At 69.7% G+C, this 25,005-nt stretch overlaps 1 protein-coding gene across 1 annotated transcript; it reads left to right on the top strand.

Moving 5' to 3' along the window:
* Positions 1–8,067: 8,067 nt before the first annotated feature.
* Positions 8,068–12,053, top strand: LBX2 (ladybird homeobox 2). The gene is made up of 2 exons (XM_068942932.1): positions 8,068–8,404; positions 11,626–12,053. The coding sequence occupies exons 1-2, from the start codon at positions 8,068–8,070 to the stop codon at positions 12,051–12,053; spliced, it is 765 nt and encodes a 254-aa protein (XP_068799033.1).
* The last annotated feature ends 12,952 nt before the right edge of the window (positions 12,054–25,005 follow it).

Below are 25,005 nucleotides of genomic sequence, written 5' to 3'. Positions count from 1 at the left end.
TGTTGCCTCTGGGTGCGAGCGTCACGCGCAGCCCCGCGCGGCTTTGCGCTCCCGCGTCCGCACGGAGCGCTGGGTCTGCGTCCGTGCACGGGCGCGGGCGTCCACACGCACGGGCGTCAGGCGTCGCGCGCGGCTGTTGTGCGCCTGTTGGGCTGTGATGCACCCACGTGCGTGGGTGTTGGGGGGGGACCGCCTGCAAGCGGCGCACGGGGGCCCCTGCCTGCTCCTCACCCCGGCCGCCCCCCGGCCCCCGTGGCCACCGGTCAGCGCGCCTTGATGAGCAGCTCGTTGGCCAGCAGGCCCTGGCCGGGGCTCACTGGTGTCCCCCTGCTCCGGGCACCCTGGGGACAGAACCTGCCGTTCACCCGGCGCGAGCTGCAGTCGCCTCGGTCGCCGCTTCGCCCGCGTCCTGCCCGGCCTCGGAGAGCAGGGCTGGGATTCATTGCCGACAATTGGCCTGGCCTCCTCCCACGGCGCAGGGGCGCTGGGGGCCGGGCGCAGCGGCTCCTCCGTTAATGCCCCGCTCGCCTCCGCTACTGACAGTTTAATTTTGCACTGAGCCATTCGCCTTATTAAAGGAAAATTCATTTGCAAGCAATTTCCATGTGCAAACTGCTCTGCATTTCTACCAGCGGCGCGGGGCTGGCAGCGCCCCTAATTGCGTTACCGCCAGGCGGTGCGGCACGGCGCTGCGTTATTGAAATGGATTCGCTAAATAATAGATCAGGGGCAGAACGCAGCGCCTCGCCATAAGCATATTAGAGGGCTGCGCGGCCGCCTCCCGCCCCTAATCGCGTTACCCCGTGGCGGGGAGTTCGCCGGGCGGCGTGGAGCTGGGGCGACCCCGGGCGGCACCCTGCACCCGTGGCTGCCGGGGGCACAGAGGGGCAGCAGGGGCCCGAGCCGGGGGTGTCCTGAGCCGGGGGTGCCCTGAGCCCGGGGTGTCCTGAGCTGGAGGTGCCCTGAGCCGGGGGTGTCCTGAGCCAGGGGTGCCCTGAGCCCGGGGTGTCCTGAGCCGGGGGTGCCCTGAGCCGGGGGTGTCCTGAGCCGGGGGTGTCCTGAGCTGGAGGTGCCCTGAGCCGGGGGTGCCCTGAGCCCGGGGTGTCCTGAGCTGGAGGTGCCCTGAGCCGGGGGTGTCCTGAGCCCGGGGTGTCCTGAGCTGGAGGTGTCCTGAGCCCGGGGTGTCCTGAGCTGGAGGTGTCCTGAGCCAGGGGTGCCCTGAGCCGGGGGTGTCCTGAGCCGGGGGTGTCCTGAGCTGGAGGTGTCCTGAGCCAGGGGTGCCCTGAGCCGGGGGTGCTCTGAGCCGGGGGTGCTCTGAGCCGGGGGTGTCCTGAGCCGGGGGTGCCCTGAGCCGGGGGTGTCCTGAGCCAGGGGTGTCCTGAGCCGGGGGTGTCCTGAGCCGGGGGTGCTCTGAGCCGGGGGTGTCCTGAGCTGGGGATGTCCTGAGCTGGAGGTGTCCTGAGCTGTGGGTGCCCGAAGCCGCAGGGGTGCTGGCTACGGGCAGTGGAGGGCTGGTGCCAGGGACAGACATGGCTCCGGGGGCAGCTCCTGGCCCGCTCTGCCCTGCCTGCAGCTCCCCGGAGCAGGTGGGTCCGTGCAGGGGACCATGAGGTCTGGCCAGGGCCAGGATGCTGCCCCCCAGAAGTGGGAGGGAGAGGGGCTCCCTGTCCAGCCGGCCCCACTGCCTCCCAACCTGGGCGTTAGGGACAAGGGTGCTGCCTGGGCAGCTCCCAAGAGCTGGAGTCACCCAGCAGGGAGGCCCCGGAGGAACCCTGCACACAGTGCCCAAACCTGCATGCGGTGCCCAGACCCTGTACACAGTGCACAGACCCTGCACATGGTGCACAGTCCCTGCATGCGGTGCCCAGACCCTGCACACAGAGCACAGACCCTGCACATGGTGCACAGTCCCTGTATGTGGTGCCCAGACCCTGCACACAGAGCACAGACCCTGCTCATGGTGCTCAGTCCCTGCATGTGGTGCCCAGACCCTGCACATGGTGCCCAAACCCTGCACACGGTGCTCAGTCACTGCATGTGGTGCCCAGGCCCTGCATGGAGGTCCCCAGCCCCGGAGGAGACGAGTCCCCAGGGGACAGACATGCAGGAGACAGGGCGGGCACTGGTTGCGCCGTGCCATGGCGTGCTCCCTCGCAGCGCCCTGGGCTAGCCTGCGCACCCGTGCAGGCCAGCAGCCCCGCCGGGCCGTGGGCACCCTGCCAGAGTGGGGCCGGCGGCCAGACAGGGCGCTCTGCCCCGCTCAGCAGGAAACTGAAATTTTCCTGCAAAAATTCGGAGGGCTCTTTTTTGTTTTGTTTTCCACTTTGTGTCCTGCTTTGGGGTGAAAAGCATTTCCCATCCTGTGTTCCTGGCAGCTGGAGCTGACACTTCCCCCGCCTGGCAGCGAGCCGGCTGCCGCCACCCTGCCTGCACCATGGGGCTGGGGTGCCACGGCCACGGGGCAGGCAGGACCGTCCGGTGGAGGAGAGCTGGGCAGAGGATTTACCCAGCACCCTGCCGAGCCACGAGCCAGGCAGTGCCTGGCACTACCTCGCTGCCAGGCTGCGTGCACAGGGCGATGCTGCAGCAGGGGTGATGCTGCAGCGGGGGTGATGCTGCAGCAGGGGTGATGCTGCAGCAGGGGCAATGCTGCAGTGGGGGTGATGCTGCGGTGGAGGTGATGCTGCAGCAGGGGTGATGCTGCGGCGGGCTGATGCTGCGGCGGGGTGATGCTGCGGCCGGGACGATGCTGCGGGGGGGGTGATGCTACAGTGGGGGTGATGCTGCAGTGGGGGTGATGCTGCAGCAGGGGCGACACTGCGGCAGGGCGATGCTGCATCCTCTGAGGATGCTGCCCCACAGCCCAAGAGCCGGCCCACGGCCAGCCCAGGTCCCATCCTGCTCCTGCCAGCCCTGGCCTGTCCCCCAGCCCAGCTGAAGTGCTCTGGACCCTCCTGGCCCAGGACTTTCTTCCTAGGCAAAGTTTCCTTCCCCGTCCCCCAAGCAGGTGGAGTTGCAGGGGGACATTTATTCAGCAGAGCAGAGCGGCTGCAAACCCTGCTCAGTGCAAGAACAAGGAATTAGCCTAAGCAGCAATTTCCTGGTGCGTGTCACAGGGCAGGAACGGGGACAGAGGCGCTAGTGGGGCCCAGGGCTCTCGGCGGTGGTGGTGGCCTGGCAGCAGCGGTGCGGCAGGGGGTCGGGGCTGCACACCCGACACTTGGGCGCAGGGGCCAGCAGGCAGCAGCCCCATGGAGACCCCATGGGGGGTGGCGTGGGGGGGATCGCCGCTGCCCCGGGCACCTCACTGCCCCCCGCCCAGCAGCTGCTTTGCAGCCGCTCGGAGACATGTTCAAACCTCACGCCGAAGACGCCGAGGGCTGGTGAGCCCCGAGCCCGGCCCGCCGCCCGCCCCGGCGTTTCGTCGCCCCAGCTGCTGGGGAACGTCAGGGTTGACTTTGTCCGAGTCCTGTTCCCAGCCAGGGTCGTGCTCTGCCCTCGTCGGCAGCTCCCGCTGCCTCTCCCCATGCTGGCTGCAGCAGCGCTCCGTTCACCTGCTGCCCCCCACCGCTGCCCCCCACTGCTGCCCCCACCGCCCCCAGCTGCACCCCGCCACCCCCTGCTACCCCCCTACTGCACCCCGCTGACCTCCACCACCCGCCGCCCCCTGCCACCCCACCGGCCCGGCCCCTGCAGGTGTTTCTGTCGGCCGCTCACGCACCCCGCGCACACGCTGCTCCCTTTCCCCGCGCGGGCCAGCCCTGGGGTGCTGCCACCCGGCAGCAGGTCCCGCGTCCCCCCGGGGCCCGTGCCCCCTGCCCGAGCCCGCTGCCCTGGCGACCCTGCGCCAGCCCTCGCCGCGCCACGGGCCCCGCTCGCCACCGCCTGCTCGCCACAAGCCTCTCCCGCGCCCTCCGCGCGGCTTGGGCGCCCTCCGAGCACCCGGGGAGAGGCGGCAGAGCAGCCCGAGCCCCCGCAGGCGCGCGCCGCCAGCAGCGTCCGGCCCACAGCTCCTGCAGAGGGGACCCCGCGGCACCGCCTTCGCTGCTGCGCTGGCCCCGGCCGCCGGCGCTGCTCCTCCCTTGCGCCAGCGCTTGCTGCTCTCCGCTCCCGTCGCATCCCACTGCCCGACGTGGGCCCCAGCAGCTTGCAGAGCCCCTCAGCCGGTTCCCTGCAGCCTCCTGGGGACGCTCTCCGGCCCGAACGGAGGCTGCCTTTCCCCTCCTGCTCCCTCCGTGCAGGGCGGTCTGCAACCCCCCACAGCCCTGCGCTGCTGCCGCCCCCCCCCACTCACAGACCCCCCCCGTCCTGCCTGCAGCAGCACTGCAAATACCCCAGCCCCCGGCCCCAAGCTGCATCTTCCAACCCCCCCCACAGCCAGTCTGGGTGCCCCCAGCCTGCCAGAGCCCCCTGCCCTTCCTCTCCCCGCTGCAGGGCACCTCCAAGCCGGCCCCCCACCCTGCTGCTGCCCCACGGCCCCGCAGGCAGACACCGGGGCAGCGGGAGTGCAGGGCACGGGGACGGCAGCGGGTGCTGCCAGAGTGCAGCACTGCACCTGTGCACGCTCCTCCCCGAGCACGTTGCCCGAGCATCAGCGTGTGTGCAGCGAGGTGTGCGCGTGTGAGCATCGGCGCATGTGCAGCGAGGTGTACATGTGTCACTGTGTGTCACAAGGTGGGTGTGTGCGTGTGCAGCGAGGTGTGTGCATGTCACTGTGCATCATGGGGTGGGTGTGTGCGAGCGAGCATCAGCACGCGTGCAGCGAGGTGTGTGTGTGTCACTGTGTGCCACGGGGTGAGTGTGTGCATGTGAGTATCAGCGCATGTGCAGCGAGGCATGCGCGTGTCACTTTTTCAGGGGGTGGGTGGGTGTGTGCAAGCATCGGCGCGTGTGCAGCGAGGTGTGCACGTCGTGGTGCCATGCGGCTGTCCCAGCACACGCATGTGTGCATGCATGTGTGCAAGCATTCCTGTGCTGAGCTGTGCGCGTCACTCGGTCAGCGCGGGTGTCGCTCTCGGTGTGTGTCGCCTCCCACTTCCCGCTGCCGGCAGTTTGTGTAACCGCCCCGTCTAGGGAACAGACAGAGCCCGGGACTGAACCCCGTCCGTGCTGAGCTCAGGCAGGAGGAGCCTAGGGGCACCGCGGGGGGATCCATCATGGGGCCGGGGGTGCAGAAGCAGCCTGCCGAAATGGAGGGAATCCCGGCATCCCCCGCTAACACCCACGCGGCCCCGCACACTGCCTCACAGGGCCCAGCACACCCCTGAGCGGTCTGGGTGTTATACACACACACGCACACACACGCACGCACACGCGCACACACACACATGCACACACACACACACACACACATGCACACACACACTGCCTGTGACAGCAGCACCGGGACCTGCCACCACCTTCCTGCTGCCTCTGTGTGAGCAAGAGCATCTGTGTCCCCAGGGCTGTCCCTGCCCTGCTTGTGTACCTGACCCCCTCCATGTGTGCAAGAACACATGTTGGTGTCCCTGTGTCTGTCTAACCCCTGTGCCTGTCTTCATGTGTATGTCAGTGTCCCTCAGCTGTCTGTCTGTCCGTCTGTCCCTGCCTTCCATGTCTGCATGCACGTAGGTACTGGTGTCCCTCAGCCTGGCTGCCTGTCCTCACCCACTGTGTGTGTCCCAGCGCACACCCATCCCCCGCATGCATGCACACCCATGTGGGTGTCCCAGTACACACCCATCCCCCGCATGCATGCACACCCATGTGGGTGTCCCATCCCCATTCTTGCCCATGCCCAGTGCGCGGCTGTACCTGTCCTGGTGTGCAGTGTCCCCGTCCCAGTGTGTGGGTGCCCCGTGTGCGGGTGTCCCCATGGTGGTGTGTGGCATCCTGCTCCCAGTGTGCAGTGTCCGCATGCTGGTGTGTGGGTGCCCCACCTGCAGGTGTCCCCATCCTGGTGAGCAGTGTCCCAGTCCCGGTGTGCAGGTTTCCCCAGGCCTGTGTGCAGTGTCCTGGTCCCAGTGTGTGGTGTCCCAGTCCCAGTGTGCAATGTCCCAGTGCCAGTGTGCAGGTGTCCCTGGGCCAGTGTGTGGTGTCCCAGTCCCAGTGTGCGGTGTCCTCACTCCCAGTGTGCAGTGTACTGGTGCTGGTGTGCGGTGCCCTGCTCCCGGTGTGCAGTGCCCCGATGTCGGTGTGCAGTGTCCCCACTCCCAGTATGCGGTGCCCCAGTCTGAGTGTGCAGTGCCCCGCTCCCAGTGCGCAGTGTCCCGGTCCCGGTGTGCGGTGCCCTGATCCCGGTATGCAGTGCCCCCAGTGCCGGTGTGCGGTGTCCCCCTCCCGGTGTGCGGTGCCCCGGTCCTGGTGTGCAGTGTCCCCCCTCCCGGTATGCAGTGCCCCAGTGCCGGTGTGTGGTGCCCCGGTCCCGGTATGCGATGCCCCGGGCTGGAGTGCGGTGCCCCGAGCCAGAGTGCAGTGTCCCCCCTCCCGGTGTGCGGTGCCCCCCTCCCGATATGCAGTGCCCTGGTGCCGGTGTGCAGTGTCCCCCCTCCCGGTGTGCGGTGCCCCGGTCCTGGTGTGCAGTGTCCCCCCTCCCGGTGTGCGGTGCCCCCCTCCCGGTATGCAGTGCCCCGGTGCCGGTGTGCGGTGCCCCCCTCCCGGTATGCAGTGCCCCGGTCCCGGAGTGCGGTGTCCCCCCTCCCGGTATGCAGTGCCCCGGTCCTGGTGTGCAGTGTCCCCCCTCCCGGTATGCAGTGCCCCGGTGCCGGTGTGCGGTGCCCCCCTCCCGGTATGCAGTGCCCCGGTCCCGGAGTGCGGTGTCCCCCCTCCCGGTATGCAGTGCCCCGGTCCTGGTGTGCGGTGCCCCGGTCCTGGTGTGCAGTGTCCCCCCTCCCGGTATGCAGTGCCCCGGTGCCGGTGTGTGGTGCCCCGGTCCCGGTGTGCGATGCCCCGGTCCCGGAGTGCGGTGTCCCCCCTCCCGGTATGCGATGCCCCGGTGCCGGAGTGCGGCGCCCCGGTGCCGGTGTGCGGTGCCCGCCTCCCGGTATGCAGTGCCCCGGTCCCGGTGTGCGGTGTCCCCCCTCCCGGTGTGCTGTGCCCCGGTCCCGGTATGCAGTGCCCCGGTCCCGGTGTGCGGTGTCCCCCCTCCCGGTGTGCGGTGCCCCGGTCCCAGTGTGCGGCGCCCCGGTCCCGGTGTGCGGCGCCCCGGCCGGCGCGGCCGGCTCCCCGCGGGCTCGGCGTGTGCGGGCGGCCGGCGCGGCCTTTACGAGCGGGCGGGACGGCGGAGCTATTTGTAGCGGGTTTACGGCCGGGCCGCGCTCTGAAACCCAAAACCCGCCCGAAGCGCCGGCCCCGGCGGCCTAATCACTGCCAGACGCGGCGGCCTCTGCGCTTTTATGGGGCATTTAGAGCAGGGGAGCTAATAAATTTCTGGGACGGCAAAAGCCCCGCCGGGGGGCGGGGGCGGCGGGCCAGGGCTCGGCGGGAGGCACCGGGCACCGCGCACGGCCGGCCCCAGGAGCCCTTAAAGCGCTCGGCCGCGGGGCGGCGGGGGCTGCCCGGAGCCCCGTCTGCCTGGCGGCGGCGGGGCCGCACCGGGCCCGGAGCGGCGGCCCCCGCCCGCCGCCCCCGCGGGAGCGCGGCGGCCGCCGGGCCGGGCCGGGCCGAGCCGGGCCCCCAACGCGGCCGCCGAGCGCCGGGGACCCCCTCCCCGCCCCCGCGGTCGGCGGCGGCGGCGGCGGCGGAGGCTCCTCCTCCGGTGCCCAATTAGCCGCCCCGGCCCCTCGCCTTTAAGGCTGCGGCACCGGGGCCGCGGGGGGAGCGGCGGCGGCGGGCGCGGAGCGGAGCTGGCCCAGCGGCTCCCGGCGCCGGCACCGTGCGCTCCGCCGCCGCGGGCTCCCGCCGAGGGGGCGGGCTGCGCCCGCGGGTTTAAGTGCGGCCGCGGCGGGCGCGGACGCGCTTCATGCGCGGGCGGGGCGCCCGGGACAGCGGCTGCGAGGGGCGATCCGCCGCCGCCGCCGCCCCGGCACCATGAGGCGGGCGCGCCGCTGAGCCGCCCGGTGCGGAGGCGGCGCGGCCCGGGGACGCGCCATGACCTCGGCCCGGGAGGCGGCGGCGGGCACCCCCCCGCTGCACCCCCCCGCCGCCGAGGACCGCCGCCGCAGCGCCCTGGACCAGCTCCCGCCGCCCGCCAACTCCAACAAGCCGCTGACCCCCTTCGGCATCGAGGACATCCTCAGCAAGCCCTCGGGGCGCAAGGCCCCCGCCGGGCACGGCGCGGCCCCGGCGCGGCTGCCGGACAAGGCGGCGGGGCCCGGCGCGCCCCGCACCGGCGTGTCCGCGCCCTCCTCGCCGCTGTGCGCCCTGGAGGAGCTCGCCAGCAAAACTTTCAAGGGGCTGGAGCTGAACGTGCTGCAGGCGGCAGAAGGTACCGGGCGCTTGGCGGGCCGGGCCGCGGCCGGGAGCTCGGGGCTGCAGCGGCCGCCAGGCCTCGGGGCGCCCGCGGGGCCGGGCCGGGGCCGGGCGGGGAAGGGGCAGGTGCCTGCGGGCGCCCCGGCCGCCGAGCCGCCTGTCCCGGCCGGGCCGGGGGCGGCGGGCGCGGGGCCGGCCTGCGCCGGGGCTCCGAGCGGGCCGGGGTCTCGGCTCGGCGGCCCCGGTGCGTTTGGTTCTTGTCCGCACCGTGCCGGCCCCTCGCGGCACCGGGGCAGCGGCGAGACCCGCGGCTCGGGCCCCGCCGGCGGGGAAGCCCCGGCTCCGGGCACCGCGTAACGGGGAGCCGCGGTGCGGAGGGCAGGCGGCGGCCCGGTGCCGGAGACAGAGCCCGGGAGCCCTCGGCGGGGCGGCCCCGAGCGAGCTCCCAGCGCCCCGGCCCGGGCCCGGGCGGCCGCCGAGGCGCCGCGGACGGAGGCGCGGACGCAGCGACCGCGACAGCGGCTCGGCGGAGAGCGACGGGGCGGCCCGGGAGCACAGCGGCATCGCCGCCGGCGTTTTCACCGGCGGAGCCGGTGCCGGGCGGAGCCGGGGTCGGGCCGGCGGCAGCTCCGGGCTCGGCGCCGCGGTGAAGCGTCACGGCAGGCAGCGGCGGCGGGCGGATCGGTCCCGCGGGCCACGGGAGCCCGTGAACGGATGGACGCCGCGACGGCCCCGCGGGCGGACCGCGACCCCGCCGTTAATGTGAATCCGTTACCGAGGGCGGAGAAGCAGAGCGGCCGCGGACGGATCGGCCCCGTCGGTAACAGCAAGCCTTTAACGAAAAGACCCGCTGGCCCGTCGTTTTTCGGGATCTCGGAGCCGAGGTGAATCCGTTGCATCGGAAACGCACGGACGGACCGTCCCCGGTTGGGCTGCGCGTACTTAGTGAGGAAATCCCGTTTGCAGGGACACGGGGGCCCGCCGGCCCCGCTCCCGTTACCGGCGGACAGGCGTCCGCGGCGGCCGTAAACCTCCGCCTGCTTCGCGGGTGGAAACGGGCTGAGGGAGCCCGCGGGCACCGGCCGCCGTTCGCCGCGATCCCCGCGGCGGGGAAGGCCGAGGGCAGGGGCGCCCGCGGCCGGTACCGGCGCCCGGAGCCGCCGCCCCTGCCCAGCCGGTGCGGAGCCGCCGCACGGGCGGGCTCGCCGGCCGGGCTGGGCCGAGCGGAGCGGAGCGGAGCGGGGCAGAGAAAGCCCGTGTGTCAGCGGAGCCCGGGCAGCCCGAGCGTGAACGGGCTCTTGCAGCCCGGGTATAAAAAATCCTCTATCGAGCGGACACCGCGCACGGGCCGGGCCGATCGCCGGGCCCGCAGCTAACGAAATAATCCATTTATCCGGACGGAGACACGGACAGGGCTGAGCCGATCGCAGTTCCCGTAGCTAACGAAAAATAGTTTATCCGGATGGAGATATGGACACGGACAGGGCCGATTGCCGTTCCCGTAGCTAACGAAAAAATCCGTTTATCCGGACGGACACACGGACAGGGCCGGACCGATCGCCGTTCCCGTAGCTAACGAAAAAATGCATTTATCCGGACGGACACACGGACGGGGCCGGGCCGATCGCCGTTCCCGTAGCTAACGAAAAAATGCATTTATCCGGACGGACACACGGACGGGGCCGGGCCGAGCGGCGTTCCCGTCGCTCACGGACAGACCCTTTGCCCGGACGGAGCCGCGAGCGGAGCCCTCGGCGGGGCGGCCCGGCGAAGGCAGCACCGGGGACACGCGGGGACGGGCCCGTTACGGGGCGGACGGCGCCGGAGGGGCGCGACATCCCGCAGCAAATCCGTCGCGGGCTGAACGGCCGCCGCGGGCGCGGCGGAGCCGGTGCCGGGCGGAGCCGGGGTCGGGCCGGCGGCAGCTCCGGGCTCGGCGCCGCGGTGAAGCGTCACGGCAGGCAGCGGCGGCGGGCGGATCGGTCCCGCGGGCCACGGGAGCCCGTGAACGGATGGACGCCGCGACGGCCCCGCGGGCGGACCGCGACCCCGCCGTTAATGTGAATCCGTTACCGAGCGCACGGGCAGCCCGGCCGCAGGCAGGGGCGATCCGCGTTTTTCGCCGCGATCCGTTTCCGAGCCGTGGGAGCGCGGGCTGGGAGATACCGCGCCTCCGTTACCGGCTGCGCGCGGACGAACCGGCCCCGTCGGTAACCGAAACCCTCTAACGGGTGAAAGCCCGGACGGACCCGCGGGCGGACCGGGACCTTAAAAATCGTTTAAACGAAAGGAGGCACGGACGGACCGCGGGCGGATCGGACCCCTCGCCCGCAGTGCGGACGGATAGCCCCGGCCCTGCGCTGGAGCGAGCCGGCGGGCAGCGGCCACCGGAGCCCCGGGACTACCGGCGGGGCGCGGGTGGGCTCGGCCCTCCCCGCGGAGCCGGGCGAGCGGGAGCGGGGCGGCGGCGGCGCTCGGCCGAGCCCGGGAGCCCGCGGGGGGAGGCCGGGCACGGGCACGGGCACGCCCGGCTCGGCTGGGCACGGCGTTGCACGAGTTAGCTTTGCGCGGCTGGGGCCGGCTCGCCTCGGCTCGGCTCTGCTCGGCTCTGCCTGGCGCGGTTCGGCATCGCCTGGGTAGGCAGGGGACGGCTCGGCTCAGCACGGCTCGGCACGGCACTGCAGGAACCGGCTCGGCCCGCTTCGCCATTTCATGGCTGGGCAGGGCGCGGCATTGAACGGCACAAGTCGGCACGGCAGGGCTCGGCTTAGCCCGGTCCGGTTCGGCATTGTCTGGCCGGGCAGGGCTCCGCAGGGGGCGGCCCAGCCCGGTTCGGCATTGCACGGCCGGCTCCGCTCCACTCGGCATCGTACGGCCGGGCAAGGCTCGGTTCGGCATTGCACGGCCGGGCAAGGCTCGGTTCGGCATTGCACGGCCGGGTCGGCTGGGCTCTGCTCGGCCCGGTTCGGCATTGCACGGCCGGGCAGGGCTCGGTTCGGCATTGCACGGCCGGGCAAGGCTCGGTTCGGCATCGCACGGCCGGGCAAGGCTCGGCTCCGCTCGGCCCGGTTCGGCATCGCGCGGCCGGGCCGGGCTCCGCGGGGGGCGGCTGGCTCGGCTCGGCTCGGCCCGGCTCGGCTCCGCTCTCCGCCGCCCGGGCGGTGCCGGGGGCCGCCGGGGGCCGGGGCCGGGGCCGGGGCCGGACGCCGCCGCGCTGAGCTCGCCGTGTCCCCGCAGGTCGGGAGCCGCTGGGCGCCTTCGGGCACCGCCAGGCCTCCAAGAAGCGGCGCAAGTCGCGGACGGCGTTCACCAACCAGCAGATCTACGAGCTGGAGAAGCGGTTCCTCTACCAGAAGTACCTGTCGCCGGCGGACCGGGACCAGCTGGCGCAGCGGCTGGCGCTGAGCACGGCCCAAGTCATCACCTGGTTCCAGAACCGCCGCGCCAAGCTCAAGCGCGACCTGGAGGAGATGCGCGCCGACGTGGCCTCGCTGCAGGCGCTGCCGCCCGCCGCCCTCGAGCAGCTGGCGGCCCTGCCCGAGCCGCCGCGCTCCCCGGGGCCCGGCCCGGCCGCCGGCCCCCCCCCGCCGCCGCCGCCCCCCCCGCCGCCGCCGCCGCCGCCCACGGACGAGCTCTCCGAGGAGGAGATCGACGTGGCGGACTGAGGCGGCGGCGGCGGCGGGCCGAGCCGGGCCGGCGGCCCCCAGACTGACCGAGCACACCTCAGCTGGACGGGGCGGCCGCGCTGCCCCCGGGCCGCCCCCGCCCCCCGCTCCGGGGGGAATTGGTGCAATTTTCTCTTTTTGTCTTTGTTTCTTTCTTTTTTTTTTTTTTTTAATTTTATTTTCTATCGTGTCTGTCCCGCCGGACCGTCTGGGCCGGCCCCGCCGCCCCCGGCCGCCCCGTGGGGCCGCCCCGCGAAGGGCCGGGCTCGGGGCGGGGGGAGCCGGGGCGGCGGCCCGGCCCGGCCCGTGTGTATATATTTTGAATAAAGGAGACACCTTATTAACGAGGAGCGGAGGGGCTCGTGGGGGCGGGGGGCCCGGCCCGCACAAGACACGAGACAGGCGAGGGATGGACAGACAGACAATGCAGCCCCCCCCCCCGAACAAGGGCACGGGGTGGGGGGGGGGGTGCACGCACACACACACGCACATGCATAAACACTCCCCTGCACCCTGAGCTGTGCCTGATGCACACATACACTCCTGCACCGCGGCAGGGGTGCCTGCTCCCGGTCCCCGTGCGGGTGCCCTGGCCCCCCACCCCAGGCCGGGTGTCCCCCTCCGGGCCGGGCCAGCCCAAGCAGTTCGGTCCAGGCTGGTACCACATCCGGCAGTGGGGGCCGACAGAGGAGCCGTTCCCAGAGCCTGCCCCGGTCCAGGCGCCACTGGAGCGCCACGGGGCCCCAGCCCATGCTCCCCCCGGCCCCACGGGGCCCCTGGGGCAGCCCAGCTGCACCCCGTCCCCATGCCCCCCAGCCTGTCGGGGCACTGCTGCGGGGCCCCTCGGCAGGCTGGTCGCCTTGGGGCAGGACAGCAGCCAGCAGCCCGGGCCGTGGGTCCCCCACGCCACATCTCCACACCGTCCCACGTCCCAGTCCCGTCTCTTGCATGTCGCGGGCACGGCCATGCCGCATACAGAAGCAGCAGCATCGGGAGGCCAGCACGGCTGGAGGCTCAGGGCCGTGGCCACCCGACTGGTGGCCACCCTGCCCGCACACCTGGGGAGGGGGAACTGGGGCCAGCCCGCACCCAGCGATGGAGCAGGGGAAACCGAGCGCCATCGAGCCATGCACCGGTGTTGGAGATGTGCTGCACCGCACTGCGGTCACTGGGCCCAGCCAGCGCCCGGGCAGGGGGTGAGCAGGGGGATGCTGTGGGTTGCAGCCCCAAACCACCCTCTGGGCCCCATCCTGCCCCCCCCACCTGCAAGGCTGACATACCCGTGGGTGAGCGCTGCCAGGGCACCCATGTGCTCGCGTGCGTGTCTGCAAACTCATCCCGCGTGGGAGCGTGCCGCCTCGCCAAGGCGTCTGCACGCGTGCGTGTGCACGGCGGGAGGCAGCCGCACAGATGTGTGCGTGCGCACACGCGTGTGTGCGTGCGTGCGTGTGACTGTCTCCAGCTGCACGCGCACACCGCCTCGTGCCTGGCTGCAGGGGGAGGAGGGCGGCTGGGGGACACGGCTTGGAGGGCTGGGATAAGTGCATGGCTGCGGGGAGGAGGGCAGCACCCAGCCCCTCCGTGACGGATTCAGTCTGGCAGCATTTCCAGCTCTGCATGCCAAAAAAGTGATTTCAGTCGGACTGGGAGGCTGCAGAGCCCGGATGAGGCACACGTGTGTGTCGAGCATCCCAGTCCCTTCCTGCACACCCCTGCCGCAGACACCTGCTCAGATGGCCTTTGAGTCCATGCCAGGTGCCCGTGACATCATGCTCCAGCGACGTCACTGTGCCGAGCAATGACGTCACCTCTGAGAGCTGGAGAGGCTCCGGCCTTGCCTGCAGACGAGCAGGGAAGTCCCCGGTGGTGGCGGGGAGACGCTGGGGGGGCCTGGGCATGGCGGTGTGCACTGGGGCCCATGCGGGCATGGTGGTGTGGTCTCCAGCCCCCTCCCGCCACCCCCAGTGTGAAACATTTCCTTTACAAATAGGCCTGGAGACGGGGCAAGCCGCGATCCCCGGGGATCCTGGAGGGACACAGCTAGTGCCACGGGGGTCACAAGCACGGTGCCCAGACACCACAGGGATGGGCAGCCAGGGGGGAGGTTTCAGGCACCGCCGCCTCCGTGCCCTTGTGAGAGGTCCCCAGAGCTGCTGTCTCTACAGCTATGTGTCTCTTGGCTGCGAGTCCCACCAGAATCCATATGAGGCCTTGCTGATCTAATTACGCTGGTGCAAACTTCCGAACGGAGACCCGCTTCTTCCATTATTTACTCAGTTTTTAATTGCATTGTCCTTCCCTTCCCCCAGCACTGCAGCAGAACTGGCCGAGGGGGAGGGGGGAGAAATGAGATTTAGCCCTGAAAGTGCCTTTGAGCATCCCCCCATGGGGAATTGCTTTTAATTTGACAGGTAGGAGGCCTCAGAAAGGCACGCTTGGTGCGTGCGCATGGCTGCGGCTGCAAACCTTCCCCGGAGCTGGGGAGGGAGCGAGGCTCGCGTCGCGCGACCCCCGGCAGCAGGCCAGGGCCAGCCGGTCACCTGCCGGCTGGAGCCTCGCAGGAGCGGTGCCCGAGCCGCTCGGCTGCCCGGGGGAGCGCGTCCCCCCGGGGTAGCAGACAGGGATTCATTCCAGGTGGCACGTCGAGGTAACAGAGGGGTGGCTGGGAGCTCTTTGCATGCACATCCATGCAAATATGGAGCAGCCCCTGGCCAGGGCTCTCCGAAAGAGCGGGGCAGAGGGCAAGAGACATGGGGGAAGGACCCCAAAGGGTCCCTCTCTGCCTCCCTCCTCTCACCCCTTCCCAGTTCGCACCAGACAGATCTGCTTAGAGCCCACCAGAGACCACCCACCCCAGGCAACATCCTCTGCTTCAGGACCCCCCACCCTGCACCCACCCAGCTCCCCAGGGGCCAGCCCAGGGCTGCCCCTTCCCTCCCCACTGCCAGGGGGTCCGCACACACAGAAGCAGGGCTTGTGCACGCCACAGCGAGGTGTGCACACGCAGCAGTGGGGTTTGCACACACAACGGTGGGGTTTGCACACGTAGCGGTGGGGTTTGTACATGCAGCAGCAGTGGGGTTTGTGCACACAGTGGGGGGGGGCACACAGGCAGCAGTGGTGTTTGCACATGCAGCAGTGGGGTTTGTGCACACGGTTGGGGGGGGTTGTACATGCAGCAGTGGGGTTTGTGTACCTAGTGTGGGGGGACACACACGCAGCAGTGGGGTTTGTACATGCAGCAGCAGTGGGGTTTGTGCACACGGTGGGGGGGGCACATGCAGCGATGGGGTTTGCACACATAGTGGTGGGGTTTGTGCACATGCTGGTGGGGGGGGGGGTCGCACACACAGCAGTGGGGGGTTGCACATGCCGGGCGAGCGGCAGCCCTGCTGACAGCACAGCAGTCGGAGCACACCCCGCCTTGCAGAAAGCAGAGGAGCAGCGTCAGGCAGGGACAGGCGTGATGGCAGTCACGGCTGCACTCCCAATCACTTTGGGAGAGTGCGGGGCCTTTGTCAGCAGCAAAAGAGGAGGGGGAACCCAGGAAAGGCTCAACTCTGCCTGGGAGAAATTGTCTGGTGGAAGGGGAGGACCACCCAGCCCTGTCCCACAGGAGCATCCCTCCTGGTACCACCGCCGGGGAGAGCAGGCTGGATGCTGCTCCAGCTTCCCAGGGGCTGAGCAGGGCCCCACCGGGCACCGGGGCAGCGCTGCCCTGTCCGAGCACACGCAGCCTTAGTCACTCACTTGGTCACCTGAAAGTGACAGTTTTACCCCAGGCCCCAGCAGCTGCTACGTTAACCTCTCGCGTCCTGGGCAGCCGCGGCCGGGCCGAGCGAGCGACAGAGCCGAGCAGCCGCGGCGCTCGCTGGCCGGAGGCCGGGCGCCTGCTCCGGAGCAGTCCCCGCAGCCCTTCTTCCCGGCAGGCAGCACCGCTGGGAGACGGTCCCTGTCTCCGCAGCGGAGCCGAGTGCCCCCGGGGCCTCGCAGCCCTGATCCACGTCCCGGTGGGCAGCCCACCGGACCGTCCCTGTGGGTTTCTGCGGCCAGACTCAAGGATGGAGCCGGCAGTCCGCAGCCCCTCGGGAGCAAACGGTGCAAAGCGTCCCAGCCTCGTGCTCGGCCCCGCACTGGGGGCTGAGCGCCGTGGGGGACGCAGCCATCCAGCCTGCAGCCATGCACGCAGCTATCTCAGCCCGCAGCGTGCGGGGAGCTGCTGAGGCCACACGGACACGCGCAGCCAGGCAGGTGGGACGCAGCGCCTGCACCGCTGTGCAGACAAGGAGCTGAGGGCAGTGGGAGGAAGGCCGGAGCCAGCCGCTCAATGCACAGACCCCGTGTGCAATGCTCCAGAGGTGATTTCTCCTGTGCATCTCCAAGCACAGTGGCCCTGGCCTTTCCTTGTGGCCAAAGCAACATCCTTCCCACCAGGTGAAGGCTCGGAAAAGACCCGCTGGCTTGAGCTGAACTGAAACCACTGCAAAAGGTCCTGTGTTTGGCAAGCTCGCAGCGCGGGGATGCCGAGGCAAAGGGCTGTGATTCGGCAGCGTCACGAGCCCAGGAAGCCCATCGACCGGCTGTGTCCACCCGAGGCTGTGCACAGCGGTGCTGGGGGCCACGGGGAGCCTTGGAGTGGGACCTGGCTCTGCTCGCACCTTGGCGTGACGCAGACATAAGGACACCCTGCTCCTGCAGTCCCCACTGTGTGCACAGACCAGTGCCCAAACCCATGCGCTCATGGGAGCAGGTGTGCATGCACAGACACGTGTGTGAACACGCATACACACAGGCACACAAAGACACAGAGGCAAAACCAGCACACACACAGCCCCCCGCACTGCCCACACCCAGGCACGCACCAGCTCGGCTGTCTCTGCCGCAGTACCGCGCTGGGCCTGCTGACCCGGTGCACGCGTGTGCGTGTGCAGGCACATCTGGATGCATGCATGTGCATGTGTTGTCTGTACGTGCACGCTCAGGCTTGTGCGCATGTGCCTGCGTGGGAAGCCGGCGGAGGAGGAAGCCAGCCCAGGGGACGAGCTCCCAGCTCCGGGGCCTGTTTCCATCATGCTGATACAAGGGAGCAGCTGGCGGGATCACACCTCCGCTGCTGTCGGGCCCCGCTGGCCCCGTGCCACGCGCCCGCCGCGTCGCCTCCCCTTCACTCCAGCTGGTATCCGGAGCCGAGCAGCTCGGCCCCAGCCTGGCCCTGGCTATTCCTCCCGGCCCCAGCAATTCCCCATCCCCCCACCTCTCCCCTTGGGACCCCTCAGCCCCCCCGGCTCTGCCCCAGCCTGGCCTCGGCCCCAGCCCAACACCCCCGTGCCCCACAGGCAGCTGGAGCAGCGCAGGGTGGGGATGGCTCCGAGGAGCTGGCTCATACGCCTGAGATCTCGTCTCATCCCCGCAGCGTCAGCCTTTCCCAGCACCTCCGTGTGCCCCATTCCCTCTCCATGCAGCACAGCTTTGGGACAACGAGTGTCCCTGGCACAGCTCGCTCTGCCAGCGCCCCTCACCGTGGCCTCTGAGCTGCGGCTCACTGAGGCCCCCCCCCCATCCCGGCCCCCTCTTTGCCGCCCCCTCTCCTGCCCCATGCCAGGCTGTCCCCCGGGGGCTGCTAATCGCAGGGAGGAAGCGGCTGCTGGGCTGGGCAGCGTCTGGAGTCGCCCCCGGCCGCCCCGCGTGCGATTCTGCTCCGGGAGACGGCGCAGGCGCTGGGCAGGCTGCCATCAGCAACGCCGCGTCGTGCCAGTTCCCACCGCCGCCGCGCGGCCACACAGCGGGGCCCGCCGGCACGCGGGAACAGCTGCCGGCACGCGGGAACGGCCGCCCCCCGCCACCCCACAGCGCCCCACGCCGCCTGCGCGGGCGTAACGCATGGGACGCAGGGACCCACGGTGCGACACCTGGGCACCGGCACACATGGGCACACACAGCAGCACCGAGACACACACGCTCCCAGGGCGCTCCTATGCATGGCTCCGTACCCAAATGAATGCACACACGGCCCCCACGCACACAGAGGCACATGCAGATCTGCACACACGTACAGAAGCGCACAGGCGTGGGCAGGCTCCAGGGATGCAAACATGGGTACGAATGCAGCGTAGATACAGCACGGCTGTGCACGCAGCACGGTACGTGCACGCAGGGACACGCACACGTTGGTGCGCGCATACGCACACCCAGGGGGTACACACAGGTGTACACACCATGGCACACAGCATGCACACGCAGAGGCATCTGCACAGTGTTATCACACACTCACCCCCGCCAGGTGCACCCACCCCAGTGGCACGCACACCCCAGTGGCATGAACACCTCAGTGGTACACACACCACAGGTGCACACACCCCAGCAGCACGCACACCCCAACGGTACGCACACCCCAACGGTACGCACACCCCAGCAGCACTCACCAGCACACAGCATGGACACACACCACCAAACAATGGCCTGAAGCAGAGATCTGTCCCCCACAACCATAAAGCACCGTGTGCACACACGTGAACACGCAGAGTGTGAACATGTGCGCTCTCACCACGTGGATCCCCCCAGCCTGCTCCCACCACATCCCACCAGGGACCACCAGCTCCTGGGCCCGGTGTCCGGAGGGACTGGAAAGCCCATTCATTTCTGCACAGCCCCGGTGTCGCCGTGCTCCTTTCCCACAGAAGCCGGGGCCTTGTTTAAAGTATGGCTTCAAGCCCACGGCCCTGGCCAGGGCACGGGGCGATGGCTCTGCCCCAGCCCCCAGCTCCTCGCTCCTCAGTTCCTCCAGCCGGCCAGGCCATGCCCGTCACCCGGGCCTCGGGGCAGCTCCCGCGCCGTGGGCAGGCAGACGCTGCTGTCGGCAGGGGGGGCGGGGGGGAGAGGGGGATTTGTCAGGCTCAGCCCCACACTTCGCTCCTCCCCATGCACTCTCATCTTTTTCCTCTTCCAATTTTCTGGATGATTAACTCTACTGCTGTTTCCTGACAACCTCTGCTGTTGGTATTAATTTCTTTTAACTAGTGATTAATTACTCGCTGTCTCCCGCGCTCCTTCTCCCTGTCGCCTATTTGCATATTAATCAAATTCTACTTGATGGCCTGCCTGTTACCCTCCCGCCACGGCCCCTGCGCGTCCCATCGCCGGCGAACGACGTTGCAGGCGCCGCTCCGCCAGCAGCGCCGGGGCCCGCGCAGCGCGTCCCGCTCCCGGCGCCCCGCGCACGGGCACCCGCGCCCCCCGCGCCCCCCGCGCCCCCCGCGCCCCCCGCGCCCGGCACCGGCAGCGGCACCGGCAGCGCCGCCGCGCGCGGGCCGAGGCCGCCCCCTGCCGCCGCCGCCGCGCGCCGCAGCAGCAGCGCCCGGGGCGCCGGGACAGCGGGGCCGGGGCTGCCCCGGCGGTGCCCGGCGCTGCGGCCCGCGGCGGGGAGCGGGGCTGCGCCTCGGGACGGCCCCCCCCAGCCCCGCAGCCGCCGCCTGCCGCTGCCCGCACCCGGCACCGGGGACGCGGCACCGGGCACGGACACGGCACCGGGCACCGGGGACGCGGCACCGGGCACCGGGGACGCGGCACCGGGCACAGACACGGCACTGGGCACCGGGGACACGACACCGGGCACAGACACGGCACCGGGCACCGGGGACGCGGCACCGGGCAGGGACATGGCACTGGCAGGGACACGGCACCGGGCAGGGACACAGCACTGGACACAGACACGGCACCAGGCACCGGGGACACGGCACCGGGCGCGGACATGGCACCAGGCACAGGCACAGCACCCAGCACCAGGGACACAGGGCCGGGCGCTGGGGACACGGCACCAGGGAGGGATATGGCAGTGGGTAGGGACATGCCGCCGGGCACCCAGGACACGGCACCGGGCAGGAGGAGGGACACGGCACTGGGGGAGATACAGCACCCAGGGGAGATACGGCACCAGCTGGGGACACAGCACCCGGGGCAGACACGGCACTGCGGGGGACACGGCACCTGGGGACCGAGGCACTGGGGGGGACACGGCACCTGGGGGAGGGACACGGCGCCCAGGAGCTCCCCTGCTGTGCACCAGACACGGCGACCCACGAAGCCGGTGACCCTGGGACGTGCTGCTGCCCCAGGCCAGCGAGGACAGCGATGCAGCGCGTTTCCAGCTGTGCTGCCCAGCGGATCCCCCTGCGGCGGCTCCGTGGCCCCTGTCCCTGTGGCCCACCACGCGTCCCGCTCTCGGTGGCCCCCTTCCCAGAAAGGGCCCCGGACGGGCCCAGGGCTGAGCGGGGGGCAGCCAGCCCCGGCCCCGGCCCCAGCGGCGGTCGGGGCTGCAGGGAGCCGCCGGGCACGTGGCCGCGTGCAGCCGCGGCTGTGGGGGACGGAGGAGCAGGAGAGCCCAGGCAGGGCCGCCTGGCAGCCCTCCGTGTTGGGCAGAGACCCCAGTGTCCCTCGCCGCGAGCCCGGCACGCGCCGGGCTGACAGCCAGGGCCAGACAGCAGCACGGTGCTGCATCGTACCCCGTCTTGGGCTGGAGGGAAGGGGGCTCTGCTGGCGGTGGCCTCCCCTGCGGCAGAGGCTGGCGGGCAGAGTTCGGTCAGACCGGGCTCTCCTCGGGGGTTGGGGGCACCCGGGCTCCCTCCACATGGGTCTCCCAGAGCAGGACCACTGCGTCCTGCTGCCTGGTGCCTGCATCCTGCACCCTGGACACCTCACCCATTCCCCAGGCTCTGCACCCTGCTCCCAGGGCCATGCACGTCCTGCTGCCCAGAGCATGCACATCCTGCTGCCCAGGCCATGCACATCCTGCTCCCAGGGCCATGCATGTCCTGCTGCCCAGAGCATGCACATCCTGCTGCCCAGGCCATGCACATCCTGCTCTCCAGGCCTTGCATGTCCTGTTCCCCAAGCCGTGCACCTCCTGCTGCCCAGGCCATGCACCTCCTGCTGCCCAGGCCATGTACATCCTGATCCCCAAGCCATGCACATCCTGATCCCCAAGCCATGCACATCCTGATCCCCAGACCATGCACATCCTGCTGCCCAGACCATGCACATCCTGCTGCCCAGACCATGCACACCCTGCTCCCCAGACCATGCACATCCTGCTCCCAAGGCCATGCACATCCTGATCCCCAAGCCATGCACACCCTGCTGCCCAGGCCATGCACCTCCTGCTGCCCAGGCCATGCACATCCTGCTCCCCAGACCATGCACATCCTGATCCCTAAGCCATGTACATCCTGCTCCCAAGGCCATGCACACCCTGCTGCCCAGACCATGCACATCCTGCTGCCCAGACCATGCACATCCTGCTGCCCAGGCCATGCACATCCTGCTCTCCAGACCATGCACATCCTGATCCCCAAGGCCATGCACATCCTGCTCCTAGGGCCATGCACATCCTGCTCTCCAGGCCTTGCATGTCCTGTTCCCCAAGCCGTGCACCTCCTGCTGCCCAGGCCATGCACATCCTGCTGCCCAGGCCATGCACATCCTGCTGCCCAGACCATGCACATCCTGCTCCTAGGGCCATGCACATCCTGCTCCCCAGGCCGTGTATGTCCCACTCCCCAGGCATCGCACTCTGCTCCCCAAACACACATTCAGCTCCCTAGGCCTTGTGCTGGGGGCCGTGGCTGTGGTCCTCTCTGCAGCCGCCAGCCCCGGGGCATGGGGGTTAGCATCCGTGCGCTGGTCCTTCTACTTTCCAGCTCTCCAGCTGCCATGGTGCCCAGTGCCTGCCTGGAGGGAGCCCAGGCCACGTGAGCAGAGGGCCCTGCAGCCCAGCGGCTCTCCCGCGCGTGGCATGTCCTGCCGGGGCAGCGCAGTGCCGGGAGCGCGCAGCATGGAGGAGGGCGCGAGGCGCGGGGCCGTGGGGTTGGAGCACGTTGGAGCAGGTTGCACGTTGGGGCTGGGGCAGCGGCGCTGGAGGACCGGCCCCAGGTCTATCCTGGCTGAGAGCAGGCTCCGAGTTTGCATCTCGGAGTATGCTGCTCCCCTGAATGACGGCCAGTGCATCACTAAGGAGGCAAAAACACACACAAAAATTTGGATGCTCTTTCTGTGCCTCGCGGGTGCCCTGAGAGCAGCCCCTTCCCACAGCCCCAAGCCTCCCTGCACCAAGTCATAAAACCCAGCTTTCAAACCACCGCAGGCGGCTCTGGCCCTAGGAAGGCGTCAGTTGGCGTGTGGAGCGCTCCGCGTCCGCGGGGCAGCCCTGCCAGCGCGCCGCTGCCAGCGCGCCCGGCCTCGCCGCTCGGCTGCCCGCGCTGTGCAAGGTCCGTCTGTGACGGACCGGAGCTGAGACCCTCCAAACTCATCTCAGACAGGGGCCGCCACCCTTCCCCGAGGTGGGAAGACGGGCAGGGGCAGCCCCAGCCCCGGGCAGCTGCCCGCGTTTCTCGGCCGGTCGAGCTGTTTGTCCGTCCGGCGGTCGCTTCGGAGGGGGAGCTCTACGCTGCAGCGCGGAGCAATCGCGACAACACAAATTCAGGTCCCAGGAGCGTCATCAGCACTGTCAATACTGTGGTTCTTTAATAAAAACCTCGGTGACCTTTGGCAAAACCATCAGGAGCAGAAAACGCGTCGGGGCCCGGCAGCCCCGTGGCTGCCCTCGGGCTGGCCGTGAGCCAGCCGCTTGGGTTTAAATGCCCCATGGAAATAATGTCTCCAAAATATGTGCAAAAAAATACAATTATGCTACACAAAGATTGAAAAACACCTATTATAATTATTCAATACTATTAAATCCTCCTACAAACAGCAGGAAACGTGTATAAACTTCAGTTATTTACCTCAAAGGCAAGTGAACTGAGGCTCCCCTGGAACCTGGTGCATGTTCCTGGTGCCCAGTGGGTGCTCCCAGTGCCTGGTGGGTGCTCCCGGTGCCAGTGGGTGCTCCCAGTGCCCAGTACATGCTCCCAGTGCCCGGTGGGTGCTCCTGGTGCCAGTGGGTGCTCCTGGTGCCCAGTACATGCTCCCAGTGCCCGGTGGGTGCTCCTGGTGCTAGTGGGTGCTCCCGGTGCCCAGTACATGCTCCCAGTGCCCGGTGGGTGCTCCTGGTGCCAGTGGGTGCTCCCAGTGCCCAGTACATGCTCCCAGTGCCCGGTGGGTGCTCCTGGTGCTAGTGGGTGCTCCCGGTGCCCAGTACATGCTCCCAGTGCCCAGTGGGAGCTCCTGGTGCCAGTGGGTGCTCCTGGTGCCCAGTACATGCTCCCAGTGCCCAGTGGGTGCTCCGTGCTCCTGGTGCCAGTGGGTGCTCCCGGTGCCCGGTACACGCTCCCGGTGCCCAGTGCACACTGCCGGTGCCCGGGGGGGCTGTGCGGCGCAGATGCCCGGCAGACACCGGTGCAGCGGCGCAGGGCACCGCCAGCGGCACGGCCCCGGCAGCAGTGCAGATGTGCAGGACCGCGCACCCCTCCGCCGGCCCGCGGCCGAGGCCCGCCTCGGGCGCCCTGTTACGATGGCCGAAGACCCGGATCCGGGGTTTGGGGGGGGCCGAAATCAGCCATCCTCACCGCATGAAATACCTTGGCCCACTGCCCAAAACCGCCCCGTTTCGATCGCCCGTGCTCCGAGGCCCAGCACACGCCGCGGCGCACGCCGGGGCTGCCCTTGCAGCGGGGACGCCGGGCACGTCCGCGCGGCCCCTTCTCCCCGACCGACCTTGGGTCTCTGCTCCTCGGAAAGGAGGAGCACCTCGGCCCTGTCCGCGCCGCGGCGAGGGCTGCTGCGTCCCCTGGCCCGGCGCGAGCGGCGCGGGAGGAGCGCCGAGGGCAAAGCCGAGCCTCCCGCGCGGCGGCTGTGGCACAGGCTCCCGCGCTGACGCCGCTCTAGAAACGACCCAGTGCTCCTGCCCCAGCCGGCGTTTGCCCGGCCCGCGCAGACCTGGAGCAGCCCCGACCTAAGAGCCGCAAGCGATCCGTCTGATCCCGTTCGTTACGGACAAGGGAAGAGAAACGCTGAACGCCAGCGCTGCACCGAAGAGGGCCGTTCCCACGGCCGGGCAGCGACCGCGAGACCTGCAGCAGGCGGCAGCGGTCAATGCCTGGCATCAGGCTAGGGAGCTGCAGGCGACCGAGCGCAGCAGCAGCCCCGTGCTTAGCGGAGAAAGTCTCTGTGCAAAGCCAAGCTGGCGCAAAGAGGGAGCAAAAGCCGAGGGACGAGCCGAGCGGTGGCACTGCCAGCGCCTCGCGCCTCCGCCAGCAGCTCGGCCCCTGCCCCCCGGGGCGGCCCGATCCGTGCCTCCGCGCTGCCAGCGCTGCCTCGCAGCCGAGCCTTTCCCACGCCGGCAGGGCAGCAGCAGCGGACCCGGGCATTCGCTGTCGCGACGCCGTGGCCAGGACTTGGGGTGAGGTGGGGCGGACGCGAGAGCGGCAGGAGCTTGGCTAAGGGCCTGGCGAGTGCTCGTTCCTCTCCCACGTGAGAGCCGCTGAACGCAGCTCCCCTCAGTAAATCACGCGAAGCCCTCCGATGGCTCAAAGGGCAGCTCCATTAGAGATAATCCTGCTAAAAACCCACAGATGTTCGATGGGAAACTCAGCCTCCCCTTGTGCCGCGGGTGCTGCTGCAAAGTGAACTTTAATAGAGCTTAACGGCAACCCCAAACGCTTCAAAGGCAGCAAGTTAGTCCCAGACAATCAATCGCTTTTTAGTCTTGAAGGGACTGAGAGACAAAATACATCCATTGCACCATGCATCTTCTCTGGGAAAGCTTCCAGCTTTGAAATGAAACACCCCTTCCCCCCTGGGAGCCGCTGGCTGCTGTCGCTCACATCCCCCGTGCCAGACGAGGGGAGGCTGCTTCCCGGTGTAGGGTTTCCCCACGGTTCAGGAAAACTGAGTCTTTCTGCAGCGAGACAGATCCGGGGCGATGATTGAGCCCGTATGGGAGCTGCAGGCCAGCCCTCGGCCCCCCCGCAGAGCCGGGGGCCCGACCTAGCCGAGAGCAGGCGCTGGGTTCGAGCTGTCT

This window comes from Struthio camelus, chromosome 4, assembly GCF_040807025.1.
Source record: "Struthio camelus isolate bStrCam1 chromosome 4, bStrCam1.hap1, whole genome shotgun sequence".
NCBI classification, from domain to species: Eukaryota; Metazoa; Chordata; class Aves; order Struthioniformes; family Struthionidae; genus Struthio; species Struthio camelus.
Note: the sequence above shows the minus strand (reverse complement) of the source record. Positions and strands in the feature narration are given on the sequence as shown.

Excerpts from the sequence above, each read along its gene's own strand:
- LBX2 (XM_068942932.1), top strand. The coding sequence starts at position 8,068 with ATGACCTCGGCCCGGGAGGCGGCGGCGGGCACCCCCCCGCTGCACCCC. Across the intron at positions 8,405-11,625 it reads CGTGCTGCAGGCGGCAGAAG|GTCGGGAGCCGCTGGGCGCC; the intron begins GTACCGGGCGCT and ends GTGTCCCCGCAG.